General features: G+C 34.4%; 2 protein-coding genes and 1 long non-coding RNA gene across 3 annotated transcripts; 1 reads left to right on the forward strand and 2 right to left on the reverse strand.

The window, feature by feature from the left end:
• The first annotated feature begins 885 nt into the window (after positions 1-885).
• On the forward strand, positions 886-2733 carry LOC107953626 (acid phosphatase 1). The gene is made up of 3 exons (XM_016888988.2): positions 886-1645; positions 1729-1938; positions 2394-2733. The coding sequence occupies exons 1-3, from the start codon at positions 1056-1058 to the stop codon at positions 2569-2571; spliced, it is 978 nt and encodes a 325-aa protein (XP_016744477.1). The 5' UTR covers positions 886-1055; the 3' UTR covers positions 2572-2733.
• Positions 2734-3800: 1067 nt separating this feature from the next.
• Positions 3801-6298, reverse strand: LOC107953625 (L-type lectin-domain containing receptor kinase IV.1). Its single transcript, XM_041097177.1, has one exon. The coding sequence runs from the start codon at positions 5958-5960 to the stop codon at positions 3933-3935; it is 2028 nt and encodes a 675-aa protein (XP_040953111.1). The 5' UTR covers positions 5961-6298; the 3' UTR covers positions 3801-3932.
• Positions 6299-9111: 2813 nt separating this feature from the next.
• On the reverse strand, positions 9112-9950 carry LOC121219282 (uncharacterized). The gene is made up of 2 exons (XR_005915948.1): positions 9620-9950; positions 9112-9375 (listed from the first exon to the last, which is right to left on the reverse strand). It is a non-coding gene; the product is annotated as an uncharacterized lncRNA (long non-coding RNA).
• Between the last annotated feature and the right edge of the window lie 7231 nt (positions 9951-17181).

Genomic DNA, 17181 nt, shown 5'->3' on the forward strand with positions numbered 1-17181 from the left:
AAACGAAACATATAAAAGTAAAAAGTTGTTTTATGGGTATATTTAATCTAATAAAATATATATTATGTAGTTAACTATCAGTCAAGTAAAATATCTGTATCAAAATAAAGGGTATAGTAAAAATAATAAAATAATATTTGCGAACATTTAACTGATAACCAATAAAATACATAGAAAATAAGAAAGCTAATTTTTTTATGAAACTAAATATTTGGCCTGATAATTTGGATTTAAGTTATGTTAGTCGTGTTGTTAGTAATGATTCAAAAGAGAATTATAAATTTAAAGATTTGTTTATTTATATGTATTGTATTAAAAGTTAATTTTTTTAAACATATGTTTTCTTAATAAAGGATTAAAATGATAATTATCTAAAAATTAAATCGATCGAAGATTTCAATGTATTCCTTTTTCATTGGACCTCCGATGGAATTGATTTTAAAATATGTTTTCTATAATGTTCACATTATATGGTCAATTTTTAATTAATTATTTGATCATGGCCACATAAGAGAACCCAATTAAAAAGCGCCACGTTATCATCTGAGCCCCACCGACCAAATGGGTCCCACTTAACAACCTCTTTGATCCTGGGTCAAAAAGATAAAGCCGACGCTACCTAATTCGTCACTTAAGAGGAAACAAAAGGGTCTAATTTTACCATCAGTCTCTTACTCTTTCCATCTTTTAAACTTTAGTCCCTTTACTTTTAATTCAAAAAAATTAATCTTCCTACTTGCACAATTTAAATTTTAAATTTTAATTAATAATTTATTAAATTTGAATATATTAATATAATCATTTGGATTTTATTTTTTAAATTAAATATTTTATTATTAAAAGTTAAAAATTTAACATAAAAGGATAAATTTTCAAAAGTTTAATGTGCACAAGGACTTGAGTTAGAATTAAACTATAAAAAAACCTTCCCCTTTGTTGCATTCGAACAACACGTAACTGTGTTCTTCTTCTTCGAACCTGCAAAGGTTACTGTTTTAAAAGGGTTTTTCTTTTCTCTCTCCTAACTCCAAAGGAACGCACCTTTTTTAATCTCCATGTATCCACCCACAAATAAAGCAGGCAGCTTTATTAATATCTCTTTAATTCAATTTTCCTTATCTCTCTTTGAGTCTTCAATTGATTGCCCAGATTTTTTCTTCTTCTTCTTCTTCTTCTTCTTCTTCTTCTTCTTTTTTTCTCTTCAATTCACGATCTGCATTCGCTATTTTATCATGCTTTTCTTAAAACTTTTCCTTCTCTTTTCTTTGTGTTCCTTCACTTTCTCTCATGATGCCGAATTTAACCCTCATCTTCTCCCCAGACCATTAATCATACAACCAGAAGATATCGAGATCCAGTATGAAAAATTCGATGATGAACTCAACTTACACTGTACCAGTTGGAGATTTTCCGTCGAAGCCAACAATTTGAGTCCCTGGAAGACGATTCCCGAGGAATGTCTGGGCTATGTTAAAGAATATATGATCGGTCGTGGTTATAAACTGGATCTCGAAAGGGTTTCGAGTGAGGCTGGGGTTTACGCCAAAAACCTCGAGTTGAGTGGAGATGGAAAAGATGTTTGGATTTTTGATATTGATGAGACTTTGTTGTCCAATCTTCCTTACTACATTGAGCATGGTTATGGGTAAGCTGTTTGGTTGCTAAGAAATTGGGGGGAAATTGAATTTTGTGTGAAATTTTAATATGGGTTTCATTGATAATTTGCAGATTGGAGATTTTTGATCCTATTGAGTTTGATAAGTGGGTTCAAAAGGGAATGGCACCAGCAATTGAACCAAGCCTGAAACTTTATGAAAAGATTTTAGATTTAGGGTTCAAAGTTTTCTTACTCACCGGTCGAAATGAAAAACTCAAGTCTATTACAATCGAAAATCTTACCAAAGCAGGGTTTCGACGTTGGGACAAGCTTATTTTAAGGTAAACAAACATCATACCTCTTTTGATTCATTATTTATAGGATCCTATTAGCTGAGTATTTTTGGACTGGAATGGTGTTTTTTTAGTGGTTTTTGAGTTCTAATTGTTGGATACTAGTTTTTATGTTATGTTTGGCTTTAAATTTGTTCATGCCTTGCCAAAGCTTGTTGGGGCTCGACTCCTCATTTCATTAGGACCCGATGTGGCTATACCATATATTTGTTCATGCCTTCCCTGCTTGGAGTGAAATCGTGAGAGGCTTTTGGCTTTACTGCCAATGTCTGTGCACGATGCTTATATCTGATTGAAGTTGAATGTTTGAAATTTCATTCTCAACTTAGTTTTCACTTCATGAAGCAATGTTTGCTTCTAGGAATGTTTTGTTTATCCTGCAAAAGCCGGAATTACTGATGTTTGTAATCGCCTACTGATCATCGTATTATTGTTCCATACAGGGACTCGGAACAGCACGGCAAGCTAGCGGTGGTTTTTAAGTCGGAGAAAAGGGGTGAGATGGTAGAAGAGGGATATAGGATTGTGGGTAACTCTGGGGATCAATGGAGCGATTTATTGGGCGCCGACCCATCGAGACGTTCGTTCAAGTTACCGAATCCTATGTACTACATTCCCTAGTAAATCCCTTTTAAATGCTTTTTAATTTACCATGTCTGAAATAATTCTTGTAAATACATTGAAAATTCTGGAATTGTTAATCACATCCAGACTGTACTATAAAAGACTCAAAAAGATTGACATATGATTTAAGTAAAGGAAAATGTGAGTGATTGTATGTTATGGTTTCTTTTGATCTTATGAAAGTTATGGAATAGTGAGTGAGCTTGAAATTTTCTATCCAAGGCCCTCCGAACCTGTGGATTCAGTGGCTTTCCAAATCCATGAACTAGTTCTAACCCGAACTTAAAAACTCAACTCAATTAATTTGAACTCAAACTTAATCCAATTTTATATTAAAAAAATTAATCATTTGAACCCAAATTGACTTGAATGACGAAATTAAAATTGTCTTGAACCTGAACTTAAAAATATATAAAATGTAAATATTTGGCACGAAGAAAGTGACCTAAAGACCAAAAGTTTTCCTAAGCCTGCCATTCCATGCATGGGTGGGGCTGAGATTGAAAAGTTTCTATTGGCTTCTGCAGATTCAAACAAGACCACATCCCCAAAGCATCCCCTTTGCTTTTAGCATTTATTTATAGGGCCGGTGCATTGGTCCCTAGTAGGTTGGCAAAAAATCTTCCCACCTTGACTTTTATAGACTTTTTCTTAAAAAAATATGATTAATATATCTTTTGGTACTTATATTTGGTTTTAATATTCAATTTGGTACCTAGTGTGGCTTTAATATGTGTGCTCTAGTAAAAAAAATGGTAATTAGGACAAAAAAAAAATCAAGTATCAAATTGAACATTGACGCCAAACTTGGGTGTTTGTATGGGAGAAAGAAAAACTCTTAAATATCAATTTGGAAAAACTCAGGTACCAAATTGAACATCGAAACCAAATATAAATATTGAATAATATATTAAGGTTTCAAGATCGAATTTATGAAAATTTGCTTCTCATGTCTTCATTTATTTATTAAAATATTTATCTTTTAATTTTATAACTATTTTTAATTATAATTTCTTAAATTTTATAATAATTTATTACATGCATTTAAATTTTATAATATATATTTATCACAGTTACTTAATTTTATAAATTTTTATCATTTTGGGAGAATATTGATACACTATTAATGCATGAGTCTCATGCACCATTAATAAATAATAACATGACACATTATTATTGAATAAGACAAATAATAATAATAATAATAATAATAATAATAATGATAATAATAATAAATACTAGTAACTTTATTTAATTTTGAAACCTAAACCCAAGTTAAAATAGAAAAGTTTGGATTCACCAACACAAACTAACTACTTCTGACACAGTTTTTTAAAAACCCTACGAAAAGTTTACAATCATCGGCCACCGGAAAGTATAGACGGTGCAACAGAAGAAGAAGGGGAGAATCCCTTGGAGAAGGAAGATGTATATGACATGGACTTGGCAAATTCATCGAGGCCTTCACGATGGGCAAATGCTAGGCCACTAGAAGAGAGACTAAATGATGATATTTCTGGCAAAGCCATATCCCTTTCTAAAAACTGAACAACATGGCGCATGGTTGGCCTTGCTTCAGGCTCCGAGTGAGAGCATATCAACCCAAGTTTTAAAACCAACTCAACTTCCTCTAATTCATAATTTGAACCCAAATTTGGATCCTTTGCCTCAACAATATCACCTTCGCGCCAGCAAGAATACACCCAATCAACCAAAATGACTTCATCTACTGGGGATTGTGATATTGGCCTTCTTCCACAAGCAACTTCAAGCAGAAATGCCCCAAAAGCAAACACATCAGTGCAGGGTGTGGCTTTACCGGTCCGAGTATGCTCTGGAGCTAAATAACCAATTGTACCCACAACATGTGTGGTTTGTAGTTCAGTTCCATGATCATATAATCTAGCAAGCCCAAAATCTCCCAATCTTCCATTTAATTCACTATCAAGCAAAACATTGCTAGCCTTAACATCCCTATGAATCACAACTTGCTCCCATTCTTCATGTAAATAAAGCAATCCTGATGCTACACCTTTGATGACTTTGAACCTTTGGCTCCAATTAAGGGTGAGCTTTGGCTGGTTGTACAAGTACTTGTCTAGACTTCCATTAGGCATGTAGTCATAGACTAGAAGTAGCTCACCTTTACGTCGGCAATATCCCAAGAGTTGAACTAAATTTCGGTGACGGAGACGACCAATACTCACGACTTCTGCCACGAATTCTTTCATCCCTTGTCTTGATTCATGTGAGACTCTTTTCACTGCAACCTCAAGTTTACTAGTTGGAAGAGTTCCTTTATAGACTCTTCCAAATCCACCAGCACCCAATAGCTCCTCGTCTTTGAATCCTTTTGTAGCAAAGTATAGATCTTTAAACTTGAATCTATGAGGACCATACTCAAGCTCCCAATCTTCAACAACTTCAGCAAACTTCCTCTTCCTCCTTGTATAATAAACAACACCTGAAACTGCTACCAAAATCAGAGTCACTAAAATGAAAGGCAACCCAATTGTCAAAAGCCTTGATATTTTCTTTGGTTTAGGAAGCTTTGGAAGTTGAGACAGGGTAAGGTCTTTTGCTTGACCATTCATCTTAAAGCTCCAACCCAATACATAATGAGATGAGACAATAGTAGCAGTTGAGGATGAAAACCCAACATACATCTCATTGTTAACAATTGAAGAGAGATCACGATGCAAAGATAAAAGTGGAGTCTTGGGTTTAGAAACTTTAAATGGAGCTAAAGTAACATCCATTCGCTTACCAACACCATCATATTCCACCCAAACTTGTAACCTTTTCCCGCTGATCAGACTCAGGTTTCTAAACTGACGCCTGCCATTGCCATCCTCATAATATCCAGCTGGAAAAGCTTTTTCAGAAATTAACCCATTAATATCAATCCCAACGTGATTCTCATTTATGTCATTCAAGTCGGTGCTTTGTACTGTGTCGAGTTCTACAGCAACAATGTGGTTTGTAGCTTTTCCGTTACTGGACTTGTTGAAGAGTCCGAGATACTGGCTTCCACCTGCTCCGGAGAAGTCCTTGGTCGGTGAAATCACGAAAGCCATTCCGTTACTGCTCAAACCATGGTATTTGGAAAGAATAGCGAACACAAAGGTGGTAGAGAAGGAAGAAACGGAACCATTGGTTGAGTTCTTGAAGTTTATATGGTGAGGGTAGAAAGCTTGGCCTCTGCTTCTCTCGGTTTCACTGGTGAGCTTTAGGAGCCCAGTGGAAGTGAGCTGTGCGATGCCATCAAGGGTTAGATTGGCTGACCGGAAGCCATTGTAGATGAATTCAATATCATCGCTGCCTGCTAAGCTTATCATAAGGGTTAGCAGAAGAATTGCTAATCTGAAACTGAAACACACTGCCATGATCAGTATGGAAGTTCACAGAATCTGTATATCATGAAGGAACCAGAAATTGAGCATTGTCAGCCACACATCAATAGCATTATGATATACATTCACAAAGCAAGGTTGATATTTAGTTTAGCTGTTAAATCACAGTCAGTCACACATCAAAATAGAATAAGGACATGGGAGACCATAGTGTCAACGCCATGATCCACACGCAAATAAGCCCCGCCCGATAAACAAATGTAACCTCGCGATGATGAAGTAATTAACGAAGCAACCGGGCATTATGTTGATGATCTTGTACAAGAGAAATGAAGAAAACAAAGGTATTATGCTGATGATCTTGTGTTTGATGCTTGGATATGTCTCTCTTATTTCTTGATATGTCTTAAACTTGTATTTATATTAAGGAATAAGTTTGTGGATGATTATGGCAGTTGGGGGATGACTTCTAGCCATTGGAAGCATTAAATTAGAGTTTATTTGCAGTTACAGATATACTTGTATCAGCACAAGTGGACTTTTATCGATAAAAGTCTTCAGACTTGTGACCGTTAGAGCCCAATGTATCAATAGAAGTCAACTTATATCGGTAGAAGTTTAAGGGTTTCAAGGGTTTAAACTTGTACCGGTAATTGTATCGGTGGGTGCAGGGGAATCCAAAAATTGCTTACTGACTCGCTTGTGTTGATAGAAGTTCCCTTAAGTATAGTTAAAAGTTTGGAGGTATGCTTCAAGTGCCCTCTGACTTACTTCTACCAATAGAATTTGCTCCAAGTATCAATACAACTTCTTAAACTTGTATAAAATGAGTTTAAAGCACTTAAAAACATTTCGGATTGACTTAAAAACATTTAAATAAATTAAAACACATTTAAAACATTTTTTTGAGTAATTTTACAAGTCTTTGAAATGCTTTTAAAATATTTAACAAAATATTTAATAATTATTTTTATAAAATGACTTAAGAAATATAGATAAAAATTTATCTTAAATGTTGTTATAAGCTTGGGACATCAATGCTAACACAATTAATGATAAAGGATGAGAAGGATGAAAGCAAAAGCGGATCGTAAAGTTTGTCAAAATCGCGGATTTAACTTAGGACTCTAGACGTTCGGAAAGAAACTTGGATTTTGACGCAACCTAAAATGAAATTAAATCCAAGTGAGATAAAACAATTAAAACAAATAACTAAAATAAAATAATAAATCAAAGATTAAGGAAGCAATAAAGAAGATAAATGGAAAGATAAAACGTGGCATGTAAAAGTCCTAAGAAGCATTGGAAACACGAAGAATCCACAACCCCCTTCAAGCGACTCTAATTTCTCCTCCAAGATAAAACCATTGGCAAGAAAAAGTTGGAAGATGATCCCCACAATCTAAAATGATTGTTAAAACTCTTCTAAAAGAAACTCAAGAGAAATGCTTGAAAAGAAAAACTCAGAGAGAATTTATTAACTCAAAAGATAAATAGAATAATAATGAATTGTATGTATTATGTACAGTGCAAAGGCCTATATATAGGCTAGCTAAATAAATCTAAATAAAACTCTTAAGTATACTAGATATCTAATTTTAATCTAAACAATAAGTAGTTTTAAACTAAACTTTCTTGTTAACATAAAATTCCTAAATAACTTAAAATACTTAATAATTATAAAAAATTTAGAATAAAATAATAATAAAATAATAAGAGTTGATAAATAAAATTTTGGGCTCATATATAATAAAAATTAAGCCTAAAACTCAAACTTAATATGAAACGTCTAGGCTTCTGAGATCAATTGGGGTTCTTGAAGTGAAATGCCTAAACTTGTTAGCATTTTCCACATGGGCTTATCATCATAGATTGAGAGTTTAGGCCCACAAACATAATTAGTCTCTTCTAATTCATCATTACTGCAGAATTCATCATCTTGAAACTTCAACTATTCTTCTCGAATTTTTTTCGTGATAAAGTCTTGAACGACTAAGTTGAGTTTTGACTTTATCTGTTTGGATTTAGATCTCGTAATTGGACCTTGAGGGAAACTAAGCTCATCTCTATTATAGCCTTTGAATTGGGCTGAATTGCTCGTATCAATTAATTAAATTTATCTTCCATGTCAAACAAAACCCAAAATTTTTCATCACATCTTTACCCAAATGAGGAACAAGCAATTAATTTAATTAATTGTAATGTGTTTTCTTTGTTTTTAACTTAGTATGGAAGATTTGAGATTATATAATAAAAAGAAATTTAAGTTTTATAGACAATTATTAAATACGAGTTATCGAGTTAATTTCATTAAGAATAATATGAAAACATAAAAATAAAATTTTAAAATTAAGAAGGGGCTTAATTTAATTAATATCAATATTACAGTAACAAATCAATTAACATTGTCAAGGGATAAAAAAAATTCAACAATTTATTTAATTGATTTTTATGTTTTGAAATTTAAAATTTCAATATTGAAAAAAAAGAAAGAAATTTAGAATTTTTGGCAATGTAATAAAAAAGTACAATTTGACCATTTTTTTAATGCATTATTTTAGTTTCTATCGTTTTTTCACTTTAACCTTTAATTTTTTTTACCCCAATCAATACTTTAAAAAATAATATTTTTTGGGATGACCAAAATGAAAACAACCTAGAACTTGGGTGACCAAAATGAAAGTGTAAACATGATGTGACGTATACAATTAACAACTGTTACATATATAATGGTTGAATGACTAAAATGAAAGCGGCTTGAAAGTTGAGTGACGAAATTGCAAGGATTTCATTTTGGATGGCCAAAGTAACCCACCTAAAAGTTAGGTGATTAACTAGATAATTTACCATTTAATTACTAAGGCCAACGATAAATGGATGTATATAACCCCTCAAATTTATTCTTTTGTAACCCCTTAAAGAATGAATGTCCATAACCCTAAATTTATTATTTTGTAATTGTAACCCCTAAATCATTTATAGGATATCATAATATTGGTCCTTAATGCTTTGTAACTTATGGTACTTGAAGCTTTATAAATAGAGGAAATGTACAAACTTATTCTATTTAAGTGAAAATTGGATCATCTTTTTATTTTTATTCTATCTTTCTTTCTCTCTTAATTTTTGTATTTGTAACAGGCCAATTTTATCCGGTCCAATAAACAAAACAACACAAAAAAGAAAAAGAAAAAAAAAGAACAAGTTCATTTACAAAAAAATATATTGGCCCAAATACATTACCCAATTTACCCTAACCCAAATCTGCTAACCTAAAAACCCTAAAAGCCCAAGCCTAAAAACTTAAACTAATCAAGAAAAACCCTAGTCGCCGCTGCTCCTTACCATGTCAACGGACACGACACTCGAGGACTATCCCTCCCTGCCATCGTTTCACCAAAATGGCAAGGCGCGACCTTCCCAACGCCGTTAACCTTGCCACAAACGCCTACAAAAAAAAACAAAAGAAGACAGAAAGCAGAAAAGAAGAAATAGCAAAAGAGAGTATTTTGTAATATTTTTGGCTATAAAAGCCATAACGATCATGTGTATTTTTTTACGAAGAAATCGAAACAGAATACAAAAAAAAACAAACAGATTCAAAAAGGTAGTTCATTTTGTTCGTTATTTATTTTCTCTTCTCAAAAAATATAAAAGAAATATAATAAAAATAGAAAGTTCAAATCTTTTACCTGATTTGTCGCGTCGTCACCATAGATGGGTAAGACCATCGTCCCCGAGGAAGAGCGACCCCTTTTCGACGTGAAAGGCCCTTGGGTTCCTTTGAACCTGCCTGGGCTTCACCAGAAAACTGGGCACGAGGGGTGTGCGTTCAAAAAAGAGCGGCCGAAAGTTGTTATTTATTTATTATTTTCTAAGTTTAGAAGGCATTGCCTTCAGATCTGGGTCCTATAGGTGCAAAAAAGGGAAATTTTTTTAACTCCGGCCACTGGAGGAGGTCCGTCGTCCTTTATGGTCGTATATAGAGAGAGTGTTAAGAGAAAAGAGAGTTTTTTTTTTTAAAAAGAGATTACAAATGATTTTTTTAGGATTTTTTTTACTTATATAAGCCCCCAAAACGACGTTTTGAGTTTGGCTTCACACAATCAAAACGACATCGTTTCAAGCATAGCTCGACAACCCGACCCGAACTCTTCTAGGTCCGGCTTTTTCTGAAGAATGGGTTATTTTCCATTTTGGCCTTCTTCTTTTTAGAATGTTTTTAAATTAGTCCTGTACTTTTTTATTTTATTTCATTTTTACCCCGTTATTTTGATTCCCTTGCGATTTGGTCCTTTGATCTACTGTCAACCTAAGGGAATGATACGGATTGGATTAATTGCCTTCTGAGTCCCAAAACTTCTATATTCCATTTTAATTTAACCCTTTATATTCCGCTTCCTTGTAATTTAAGCGCTAAATTTTGTTATATTTTCAATTTAGCTCTTTACTTCCCTTTTTCTTATTTATTTCATAATTTATGCTTTAAGTTCTGTTTAAATTTCAATTTAACCCCTCATTTATTTAATTCTGCCTTTTTATTTATTATTTTTATTATTTTATCCCCTAAAATTTTATTATGGTTTCGGTTGAATCTTTTTATTTAATCTTTCCTTTATTTATTTATTTAATTTCCAGCATTTTTAATTCCTTATTTATATTTTATCCTTTAAGTTACATAACTTGCATTTTTATCCTTAAGTTTCTTAATCATCTCATTTTAGTTTTTATTTTTTTATTTTTTTAGTGTTGATGTTATTGCTAAATGATTATCTTTGCTAATGAATATTTTATTTTGTCCTCACTAATATTACACAACCATGATCATAGCATTATCATACTTTTTTTATTATTTTACCATTTTTTGTCATTACTAATGTTCCACTTATTAATTTACTATTATTTCCATAATAAATAGTATTATTAATCGGCTAAAAATTATTCCAACTACCATGTGTTATTATTTTGTTATCATTTTTTGACCACGTAAGCTATTCTATACTATTTTTGTCATTTCCATATTATGCAACATGTTTAAATATTCGTTTATTTTTGTACCAACACTTGAATAAATTAATTGCATATTTCATTAAACGTTGTATTCATTTTTACCCGATGCATAAAAAGGATTTTTTTAAACCGAGGCAATGTTCTTTGTTTAACGATTCGAGAAATAGTGCCCTAACTTACGGGGTATGACTTTATCCTTGAACCAAGATAAACGAGCATCCTTTTAAATTTTAAAATATATAAGACTTAGGTAATAATCAAATAACGAGAATCCTTATTTTCGAGGATTCGAGATATCGTGCCCTAACTTACGAGACATGATCCTTTTCTTGATTGACTCGAAATAAGAAGCTCTTTCCATAAAATTCAATTTAGTTTGCAATCATGCAAGAAGGGATCGTATCTTAAATTTTCTTTGAATTTTCAATTCTCGACACTAAGACATCAAGTAATCAATTAGGTACCAATTTTGGACGTTATGAGGGTGCTAATCATTCCTTATATGTAACCAGCTCCCGAACTCATTTCCTGGATTTTTGTAGACCAAAAATAATTTTAATAAATCTAACATTTTATTAAAATGACAAAGCTTTGAGGTGATCTGAGCACACCTAATTAAAAAAGATCGGTGATGACTCACTTTTTTATTTTAAAATAAAAAAGTCGATTTTAAAAAGGTTTCGAAAGTACTCTTCTTTTATAATAATTACTGTTTAATTTTTCATTTTTTACAAAGCATTTAGTTTAGGTGTTAAGTTAGTGTGAGTGGCAGACCATAGTACTCATTATTGTTGAGCATGGACTGCAATGCAACCAGTAACCAAGAAGCTGTAGCAGCAACAGACCAGCATTGGAGCAGAACAAGAAGTAGTCTGTTTATTTTGTTTCATTTTGTTATTTTGTAATGTGATCAAGTTAGCATGTAACTTGATATCTAAAGTTAGTAAGTTTCTGATTTGAAACTGATGGATGTAATAGCTGACTTGTTCAGCTTTGCTTATGTATTATTTAGTTTACAATTAGACAACTTAGTGGGAGCAGTTATAAGTTTAGGTAACTGTCAAATTAGTTTGTAACTTTCAATATAATTTCAAATTATTGAATGAAAGATAATGACTTCCTTTTCAGTTATGTTTTTTTGCTCATTCATTTTCCTTTCTTACAGTTCATGTTTGCTCATTTTTGCTGCTATTTTGTTTCAACAAATGGTAATCAGAGCCTTTAGTCTTTGAGGACCTCTGTTGTTGTTTGAACCTTTCTTTGTTTAAAACAAACTTGAAAAGAAAAAAAATCATTTTCAGTCAAACTTGTTTCAGCAACATGAGCTTCACACCTCCTCCACCACCAGTATTTGCTGGAGAAAACTACCACATTTAGGTAGTTAAAATGAAAACTTACCTCCAAGCACATGATCTGTAGAGTGTAGTTGAAAGTGATGTTGAGCCACCTCCATTGAGAGCAAATCCAACAATTGCACAGATAAGGCAGCATAGTGATGAGAGAGCCAAGAAGCACAAACCAATGGCTTGCCTGCAGAATGGAGTGTCTGATGTGATCTTTACTCGGATCATGGCCTGTGATTCACCTAAGCAAGCATAGAAGAGGTTGAATGAGGAGTTTATGGGATCAGACAAGCCAAGGCAGCAACAAGTAATCAATCTTAGAACGGAGTTTGAGAATTTAAAAATGAAAGAATCAGAGTCTATTAAACAATACTCTGATAGGATCATGGCCACTGTTAATAACATTAGGCTCCTAGGAGAGGACTTTAGTGATAGTAGGGTCGTAGAGAAGGTTATCACAACTCTTCTTGAGAGGTTTGAGTCGAAAATCTCCTCATTAGAGGACTCGAAAGACCTCACAACCATTTCTTTGTCTGAGCTAGTGAATTTCCTTTATGCACTTGAGCAAATGAGAGCTAATAGGCAAGCTGAGCATCCTAAAGGAGCCTTTCAAGCAAAGGCCAGAGAAGGCTCAAGTTCAAGTCAGAAAACAAAAAAGCATTGGTTTGATAGAAGGGAGAAAACAAGAAGAGACACAGGGAGAATGAGGTTCCCACCATGCATTCACTGCAAGAAAACTAATCATTTGGAGAAATACTGCTGGAATAGACCAGATATCCAGTGCAAAAAGTGTAAGCAGTATGGCCATCATGAGAAGACTTGTAAAAGTCAATAAAAGGCACAAACTCAGCAAATACAAGCGAAGACTACTGAGGATTTATAGGCTCAGGAGGACCATGTCTTTACTGCCTCATGTTTTGCAACCATAAGCAAAATCAAATGTAGTTGGCTTGTGGATAGTGGCTGCTCGCATCACATGGCAGCTGATGAAAGCTTGTTCAAAGACATTGATAGGAGCTTTAACTCGAAGGTTAAGATAGGCAATAGGAACCTGATTGAAGCCAAAGGCAGAGGTGATGTGGTGATTAACACTGGTTCAGGTAACAAAGTTATTTCAGATGTGCTTTATGTACCTGATATAGATCAGAACCTACTTAATGTAGGTCAGTTGGTTGAAAAAGGCTACTCACTAGTTTTCAAGAATGATTCTTGTGTTATTAATGATGCTCATGGTGTAGAAATTGTTTCAGCACCAATGGCAGACAAGTGCTTCATGCTTGATGTAAGCCAGCTTGAGAGAAAAGCTTATGTAGGCTTAACTAATAATGATGGTTTATGGTATAAAAGATTAGGCCATGTCAATTTCTGGTCACTTGATTTGTTGCACAAGCTAAATTTGGCAGAGGACATGACCAAGGTTGAGGCAAGTGAGGCTGTTTGTGAAATGTGCCAACTTGGTAAGCAGGCTAGGCTGCCCTTTCCAATTAACCAGGCATGGAGGGCTAGAGAAAGGCATGAATTGGTGCACTCTAATGTTTGTGGACCAATGAAGACTCCTTCACTAAATGGCAGTAAGTACTTTGTGTTATTTATAGATGATCTGACCAGATTTTGCTAGGTTTATTTTATGAAACAAAAGTCAGAAGTGTTTGAAGTCTTTGAAAAATTCAAGGCTTTAGTTGAAAATCAAACTGGCTGTAAAATTAAAGCTTTGAGGACAGACAATGGCTCTGAATACTTGTCTGAAAGATTTCAGAGGCTATGTGAGCAGTCTAGGATTCATCATCAGTTAACCACAGTGTATACTCCTCAGCAAAATGGAGTGTGTAAGAGGAAGAACAGAACAGTGATGAACATGGCTAAATGTTTACTATTTCAAAGCAAACTTCCTAGCACATTTTGGGCTGAAGGAGTCAACACCTCTGTGTACCTGCTCAATAAGCTACCAACACATGCTGTGAAGGAAAAAACTCCCTATGAAGCATGGCATGGTCTTAAGCCAATTGTTTCTCATTTGAAGGTGTTTGGATGTGTGTTATGTTCTTGTACCTGCAGAAAGAAGAACTAAGCTTGAGAAAAGGTTAACTCTTGGCATATTTGTTGGCTACAGCAGCACCAAAAAGGGCTACAGCATATTTGATCCCTCGACCAATAAGATTTTGGTAAGCAGGGATGTCAAGTTTGATGAAGGAAAGTTTTTAAGCTTGGATGGTTCAGATTCAAGTCAGTTTGATGAAGATCCAATCGACAACAGCTTAGAATTAGCAGAAAATGAAGTCAGCAATGAAAATGTGGATAATTCTCCTTTAAGAGGGACCAGGTCCATTACTGACATCTATCAAAGATGCAATGTGGCCATAGTTGAGCCTTCGAGATATGAAGAAGCTGCAAGAAACAAGAGCTGGAAGAACGTCATGGAAGTTGAAATTGATATGATCCACAAAAATGACACTTGGGATCTGGTAGATATACCTGATAAGAAAAAGGTCATAGGTGTTAAGTGAGTTTTTAGAGCCAAATTCAATGCTGATGGCTCTTTAAATAAACACAAGGCAAGGCTTGTGGTAAAAGGGTATAGCCAACAGTTTGGCATTGATTTTGTTGAAACATTTGCTCCAGTGGCAAGGCTAGACACCATTAAGCTTCTATTTGCTTTAGCTGCACAGAAGCATTAGAGAATTCATCAACTTGATGTTAAATTAGCCTTTTTAAATGGCTTTCTTAAGGAAGAAATATATGTTGAACAGCCTGATGGTTTTAAAGTCCAAGGAGAAGCGGACAAAGTTTCCAGGCTGAAGAAAGCTCTTTATGGCCTGAAACAAGCACCTCGAGCCTAGTATGACAGGATAGATGCTTACCTGTCTAGGCTCGGTTTTGAGAAAAGTTTGAGTGAGCCAACTCTCTTTGTAAAAAGGACTAAAGATGAAACTTTGCTGATTGTCTCAATCTATGTGGATGATTTACTGGTGACTGGAAGCAGGGTTAACTTGATTTAGGATTTCAAAGAAAAAATGCAAGATATGTTTGACATGACAGACTTGGGAATCATGACTTACTTCCTTGGTATGGAAGTAAACCAGTATGATCAAGGCATTTTTATCAGTCAACATGCATTTTCCTTAAAGATTCTCACTAAATTTCATATGGAAAATTGTAAAACAGTGAGTACACCACTAGCTCAAGGGGAGAAACTGACCAGCTTTGGAGGTCAAGAAAGAGTCGATGAAAGGGAGTACAGAAACCTAATTGGTTGCTTGCTCTACTTAACAGCAACCAGACCTGACTTCATGCATGCAGTTAGTCTATTGTCCAGATTCATGCACTGCTGCAATATAAGTCATTTGAAGGCAGCTAAGAGGATACTCAGGTATGTCAAAGGAACTTTGAGGGTTGGAGTCATGTTCAAGGAAGGAAGTGAGTTAGAACTGATTGGTTATTCAGATAGTGACAGGGCTGGATCTGTTGATGACATGAGAAGTACCTCGGGATATTTCTTTACACTTGGCTCAGGAGTTTTCTGCTGCAGACAGTTGCTCAGTCAACAACTGAGGTTGAATACATAGCAGCTACAGCTGCAGTTAGCCAAGCCATTTGGCTTAAAAAATTGCTATGTGATTTGAATGAGAAACAACTTGAACCTACTGAAATCATGGTGGACAACCCGTCAGCAGTTGCCATAGCCAAGAATCCAGTTTTTCATGGCAAAACCAAACATCTTAAGCTTAAGTTTCATTTTGTTTGAGAAGCTGTACAATCCAAAGAAGTAGGTCTCATTCATTGCAGCTCACAAGACCAATTGGCTAACATTTTAACAAAGCCTCTTGGTGCAGCAAGGTTCTAAAGCTTGAGAGATTTAATTGGTGTTTGTTGCCTACAGTCCAAGTAGGAATGTTGAGCATGGACTGCAATGCAACAAGTAACCAAGAAGCTGTAGCAGCAGCAGACCAACATTGGAGCAGAACAAGAAGCAGTCTGTTTATTTTGTTTCATTTTGTTCTTTTGTAATGTGATCAAGTTAGCATGTAACTTGATATCTAAAGTTAGTAAGTTTTTGACTTGAAACTGATGGATGTAATAGCTGACTTGTTCAGCTTTGCTTTTGTATTATTTAGTTTACAATTAGACAAATTAGTGGGAGCAGTTATAAGTTTAGGTAACTGTCAAATTAGTTTGCAACTTTCAATATAATTTGAAATTGTTGAATGAAAGATAATGACTTCCTTTTCAATTACGTTTTTTTGCTCATTCGTTTTCCTTTCTTGCTGTTCATGTTTGCTGCTATTCTGTTTCAACAGTAAGTTTTTGATTTGAAACTGATGGATGTAATAGCTGACTTGTTCAGCCTTGCTTATGTATTATTTAGTTTACAATTAGACAAATTAGTGGGAGCAGTTATAAGTTTAGGTAACTGTCAAATTAGTTTGTAACTTTCAATATAATTTCAAATTGTTGAATGAAAGATACTGACTTCCTTTCTTGCTGTTCATGTTTGCTGCTATTCTGTTTCAACAATTATCCAACGCCAGTTTCCACATGCCAGACCGTACATATTAAAGGTCACTGGCTTCAACGCCATCCTGGATGTTACCAAGTCCCCTGTAAGAAATTAAGGGTGGGTTTGGATAGGCGATTGGGTGCGGTGCGGTACGATTAGCTTACTTTTTGTCTCACGTTACAGTATCACTACAGTATCTAATCTCAGCGGTAGACGCACCGCCCATCTAAACTCACCCTAAGCCTACCCCAAATCTGATTCCATCTATACCCAAGTATATTCATCGAAAATTCGTCGCACTTTCCTTTACTTCTATCTTTTCCATTCACACAGCTCTTCTACCTTCTTTATCTAGCTCTGATTTGACTGGGAGAAGTTATCTTTCTTTTGGTACAACAGCTTATTC

The sequence above is a fragment of the Gossypium hirsutum genome, chromosome D07, assembly GCF_007990345.1.
Source record: "Gossypium hirsutum isolate 1008001.06 chromosome D07, Gossypium_hirsutum_v2.1, whole genome shotgun sequence".
Lineage (NCBI taxonomy): Eukaryota > Viridiplantae > Streptophyta > Magnoliopsida > Malvales > Malvaceae > Gossypium > Gossypium hirsutum.